Source organism: Arvicola amphibius, chromosome 13, assembly GCF_903992535.2.
Source record: "Arvicola amphibius chromosome 13, mArvAmp1.2, whole genome shotgun sequence".
NCBI classification, from domain to species: Eukaryota; Metazoa; Chordata; class Mammalia; order Rodentia; family Cricetidae; genus Arvicola; species Arvicola amphibius.
The window spans coordinates 41,219,628-41,225,627 of NC_052059.1; the positions used below are offsets into that span (position 1 = coordinate 41,219,628).

The window sequence follows — 6,000 nt, forward strand, 5'->3', positions numbered from 1 at the left end:
TCGTTACCTGCACTCACTACCGGGGCTGACCGATCACGGCTATTTGGGGAGGGTAGGCAGGCCGACTCGGCTGGAGCTCCGAAGCCCTTCCCACCGGAGGACAGCTCCAGGGACGCGAAGGTACACTTGAAGGGCATCCCCCTTACCCAAAAGGAGCCCGGAGGCGTCGACCCTCGGCCAGGAAGGCCCCGGGCTGCTCTCGGCGAGCCCCGCCACGCTCCCGGAGTCGAGGCGGGCAGCTAGGACGCCAGACCGGGCCTCCCGAGGACTCGGGCCGGAGCGGAGTGGAGCTGCCCGAGCGCCGGCTCGCACTCCTGGCTCGCAGCCTCGCCGCTGCGCCCCGCAAGGCACCCGGGACGTGCCAGCGCCGCGGAACAGCCCTGCCGCCGGGCCCCTGTCCCCCCGAGGCTGAAGCAGGCCGAGCGGACCTACCTGGGCGGCGGCCCGCAGCGTAGTCTGCGGCCGGTGGCTCCTCAGGGCGGCCGCGGCCAACTGCCGGCCGTAGAACATGGATGCCGCCATTGCTGAGTCCGACCCGTCCCCTCGGCAGCGCGCAGGCGCACAAACGAAGACGCCCGCCGCAGCCGCGCACCGGGCCCTCGACCCCAGGACAATCCAGGGGGCGGGGCCTCGGGTTAACCCTGTCGCTGCCGGACTGGCCTGGTTAGGCAAGCACAGAGCTGACTTTGACCCTCAGAACTTTCACCTAGGCCTCAAAGGGTGTCCCAGAACACTTCCTAGAGATCTGCAGCATTGCCATATCTTCCCTGAGCCCTAGTGACCTCAACTCAAAAAACGGGGTTAATTCGTGATGGTGAATGTAGGTTTGTTTTGAGTCTTTAGGATACTAAAGCTTAAATAAAACAGACAGCGCCCTGATACTCGGAAGTTTGTCACTCACTAAAGCTGACTACACTCTGAAAACACTAGCAAAATGCCTTTGAAACGGGTGGCTTAGTGGTTAAGCTGGTACTGCTGTTGCAGAGGACGTAAGCTCAATTCCCAGCACCCACTTCAGGAAGCTCACTACTGTCTATGAGATCTAAAACCCTCTTCTGGCCTCCCTAGGCACCTACGCCCGCGTGCATATACATAAAGCACCACACACATAAAATTAAGAGAAAATACTACCACTTTTGAACTGGAAAATATATTAAGTGAGGTAATCCAGAACCCAGAAAGAAATATTACATATTCTCTCTCACTTAAAGATCCTATCTTTAAATTGCTATAAGTATTCGTTTGTGAGCAAAGGTTAGAGTCCAGGAAACTACAGAGAAGCCCGCGGGAGAGGAGAAACTAATATTCCTGGGATGGGGGTGTGGTAACCAATAGGACACAGGTGAGAAAAGACGGGGAGGTAAAGGAGAGGAGGAAGGGGATCAATCAAACCCACATATAAAAATGTCATAAGGAAACCTGTTAGCTATATGCTAATTAAAAAAAATATACCCACCCCAACAAATGCCTGGTGATGTTTACCCACAATCCTAGCACACTGGAAGCTGTGGCAGGATGTCAGCAAGACCCTGTCTTAGAAAGAAAGAAAGGTAGGGGAAGGAAGGGAGGGAAGAGGAGGGCAAAGGGCAGAGAGGGGAGGAGAAGAAGAGGGGAAGAAAAAAAGGTGGAGAAATACCCCACTATAAATGAGATCCATCAGCATCCTGTCATGGAGGGGGTAAGAGCCTCATGAGGCCACACCCCTCCCTGAGGATTAATTGACAGTCAATGGTTGATGGTGGAGAGCCAGTTTCTTCAGTGCTACAGCAGACACTCCTGAAGCAAGCCTGCTGAAACTCATTCAGTCCTCAAAGAAAAGACTTCAAAGTGAAGAGCGGTTAGTTGGAAGGGGAAAAGGGATCTGCAGGATTGGGAGGGAAACAAAAGAAGACAACGGTTGAATATGACCAAAATATATCCTATATTGGGGCTAGAGAGATGGCTCGGCAGTTACGAGCACTTGCTGCTCTTCCAGAGCATTCAGATGTGATTCCCAGCACACACATGGCTGCTCATACCATCTGGAAGTCCAGTTCCACAGGATCTGATGCCCTCTTCTGGCCTCCAAGGGCACCAGGAATGCAAGCAGTACACAAACATACATGCAGGCAAAATACCCATATGCATAAAATGAAAATTTTAAATGTATTCAATACAAGTATGAAATGCTATGATTAAACCTGTTATTATGTGTAGTTGATATATGCTAATTAAAATAGTTTAAGTAATTAAACAAAGTAAGAAAACACCCAGCCCCACCCAAGGGAAATTAGGGCATTTTTATTAGAGTCCTTAGGTGGTGAAGACACACATCTTAATTTTGCTTCCTGGTGCTGTGATCAAACACCCTGACGAAAGCAAGTTAAGACAGGAAAGGGTTACTTGACTCCCAGTTCCAGGTTACAGTCCAACCTTGTGGGAGAACAAGATGACAGGAAACAGCTAGGCACATCCCTTGCACAGTCGAGAGCAGAAACCAATGGCTTACTGCCTGCCCGCAAGTGCTCCGCTGCTTTCTCTACTCCCATATAATCCAGATTCCTCACCCGGGAAACAGTGCCACCCACAGTGAGTGGGTCTTCCCACAAGAATCCCGCGTAGACATGCCCACACGACAACCCAATCTAGACAGTCCCTCACGGAGACTCCATTCCCAAATGATTCTAAATTGTGTCAGAGTCATAATTAAAGCCAGCCATCACGAAAGCATGTGCTGGGCCATAAAAATCCCCTGCCAGACCAGTGACTGGGGTCTGCTCCCGTTCCCAGGACCACTGAGTTTCAACATGTGTGGAAAAAGTACCGGGAATGTAACTCAGTTGACAGAGTGCTAACTGGCACGCATGAAGCCACAGCTTCAACCTCCAGCACCACCAAAACTGGGCACAGCGGCACATATCTGTAATGTCAGCATTTCATGTGTTGGAAGAAGAGGAGCAGGAGTCCAAAGGTAATCCTTGGCCACATCATAAGTTCCATGACGTGGTGATAACATTTTGTGTGGAAAAGCCCTCTTGCCTACAAAGAGACTGAGCGTTTTCTAGATGCAGCAGCTGAGTTAATGATATCCCTTGAGGGCATTTAAGACTGTGTATCCTACTTGCTGTCCTTCTGTGTGCTCAGCTTGTCTGTGTTTAACCTGTCTTTAGAAGTACAATAGTACCAACCTTCTGTATGCTCAGCCTGTCTGTGTTTAACCTGTCTTTAGGAGTACATAGTACCAACCTTACTATGTTGTGGGTGTCCAGCACAATCAGCTTTTACAACCTAAGTGAAATGCTCAGCTTTACTCTTAAGTTACATACTCTTCAATTGCCCGGATCCAAAACAATGGATGTGAGTATGTGCGTTGTGGAGTGGATATCATTTGCTGAAAGCAGCCAAAACGTTGGAAGCAACCTTAAAAACAATACTCTTTAAATGTCGGAAGCAACAGCTGGATATAGGTTGACAACATCTGTTTACAGGGTTTTCTTTGTTTGTTTTGGGTTTTTGAGACAGGATTTCTATGTGTAGCCCTGACTGTCCTGAAATTCACTCAGCAGACCAAGGTGAACCTGAACTCAGAAATCTGCCTGCCTCTGCCTCCCTAGTGTTACCCAATCTGGTCTACAAAACAAGTTCGAGTGCTACACAGAGAAATTGTCTCAAAAACACCAAAACAAAAACAAGAATTTAAAAAAAAAGCACAATTAACCATGTGAGTCCAAGTCCTTTTAAGGACACATGGGTAAACCTAGACACTCTGGGTACCCAGATACCCCATTTAAAAAATTTTGGAAGGTAAAGAATGACTACTCCTCCCCCACCAGCTAACTTTGTTTTATGATTAGGCAAACAGTCTTAAAACAGGGAACTGGGGCTAGAGATGGCTCAGTGGTTAAGAGCACTGGCTGCTCTTCCAGAGGTCCTGAGTTCAATTTCCAGCAACCACATGGTGGCTCACAACCATCTGGAATGAGATCTGGCGCCCTCCTCTGGCGTGCGGGCATACATGGAGGCAGAATGTTGCATACATAATAAATAAATCTTTAAAAAAAAAAAACAGGGAACTGAAGCTGGGCAGGGTGACACACATCTTTAATCCAAGCTCAAAGAGGCAGGTGGATCTCTGAGTTTGAGTCCAGCCTGGTCTCCAGCCTGGTCTACTGAATGAGTTCCACAACAGCCAGGACTACACAGAGAAACCCTGGTGAGTAACTGGGAGAGAGATCCAGACAAATGGATGGGGAGAGAGGCCACAACTAGGTAATAGAGATGACGGACTTCCAAGGTGACGGGCTTTCTCCTTATCCTCCTGACCTGAGAAAAAGCCAGGCAGCTAAAAACAAAGTCCTTGTGGGTTTTTCTTCTGCCAGTGGAAACTCCCTAATGACAAGTGGTTCCACTAGGGCAAGGGGAACCAGGAAATGATTATGTGACATTTGTGAGCCAATCAGCCATCCTGTCTTTCTTCAAACCGACCAACTCTATATTAGGGGAGGAAGACCCTTCCGAGACTTAAAACCCCCAGCCCTGGAAAGGAACCTAAATTTCTACCCTCTGAGTCCTATCTGCTTGGTGGATGGTCTCTTTTTCTCTGTGCCCGCTGTATGTGTGTTTCCTTACCCCTTAGAAAAGTCTTTCTGCAGCTGCTTGATGTGGGATTCCCCTCTGTACGCTGTGAATATGTTTTATTACCATTGCTTAATAACAAAGCTGCTTTGGCTTATGGCAGGGCAGATATAGCCAGGCTGGAAGAAATCTAGAGAGAGAGTAGGTAGAGTCAAGAAGATGCCATGTAACTGCCAAAGGAGATAGGTGCTGGAATCTTGCTGGTAGGCCACAACCTCATGGTGATACATAGATTAATAAAGATGGGTTAATTTAAGATGTAAAAGCTAGCTAGAAATATTCCTGGGCCATCGACCAAACAGTGTTGTAATTATTACAGTTTCTGTGTGATTATTCAGGTCTGGGCAGCTGGTAAATGAGTGAACAGCCTCCATTTAAAGTTGCTGATTCTGTCCACTCTGTTTCCCAGGTTCAAGATTTCTCTGCTGCTACCTGTAACATTCCCACTTTTTCCTGCCTTTTAATTCTTTAATTGGCAGAGCAAACAAACCGAATGGAGACTCCTAGATGGTAACAGAAGGACATCATGTTAACAGAAATAAGGCAGATACTGGAAGATAAGTACCAAATGTTCTGTTTTACATGTGAAACTTTGTTATGGGGAGCCCAACAGAGATGAGCACTCAGACATAGTTTATGGTCAATTGAAAGTCTTTATTCTAGCTGGCTGGGACTACACTCGGGTATTCAAGACCCAAGTGTAGCATGGGGTGCTTAGGGGATGGGCTTTGTTTGTTTGTTTTAGGTTTATTTACACTCTCACTCTATTAATTCAATGTAGATTTGAGGTGCATACAAAGTTATAGGAACAAAATAAGACAGATCTCCCACCAACCCTAGATACTTTAAGATAGTTAAGAGATTGGTATGTATCAACAAATATAATCTTGACCCAAACTCAAAGCATGTTCACAGTCTACATTCAGAAGACCCCATCAGAGGGAGAGTGGAAGCTGAGAAACTATGTGTAAGTCATCCAGTGTCACAGGTTCTATGTAGCTGTCCCCAGCTCTGGTAGTAGAATGAGAATTAGGATACAATTGAGATCCATAACCCTTCCATCAGTTGATTGAATCCCTCTTATCTTTTTTTGAGATGGATTTTTTTCTGTGCAGCCCTGGTGGTCCTAGAACTCACTGTGTAGGCCTCTAATTTACAGAAATCCACCAGCATGTTCTGGGATTAAAGGCAGGCATCACCGCGCCGAGCCTCTCGCCCTGTCATTTTTAACCTCCTACCTTTCATTTCATCTAATTGGCCAATGCATTGATTGGGTTCATCTTTTAAGGAATACATGTTAGTAAAAGGCAGGTTTTAAGATGCAAAGAAATGCATGGGCTTTAACCGGAAAGAAACTGGATTTGGGCTTTTGAAAACCGAAGTTCA

At 47.2% G+C, this 6,000-nt stretch overlaps 1 protein-coding gene across 1 annotated transcript in view; it reads right to left on the reverse strand.

The window, feature by feature from the left end:
- The window catches only part of Sucla2 (succinate-CoA ligase ADP-forming subunit beta), a 35,061-nt gene extending 34,475 nt beyond the window's left edge, over positions 1-586 (reverse strand). The window contains exon 1 of the mRNA XM_038309882.2: positions 433-586. Coding sequence (XP_038165810.1) covers positions 433-522 — 90 coding nt within the window. The 5' untranslated portion in view covers positions 523-586. The remainder of the gene's footprint in view (positions 1-432) is intronic.
- Positions 587-6,000: the final 5,414 nt, after the last annotated feature.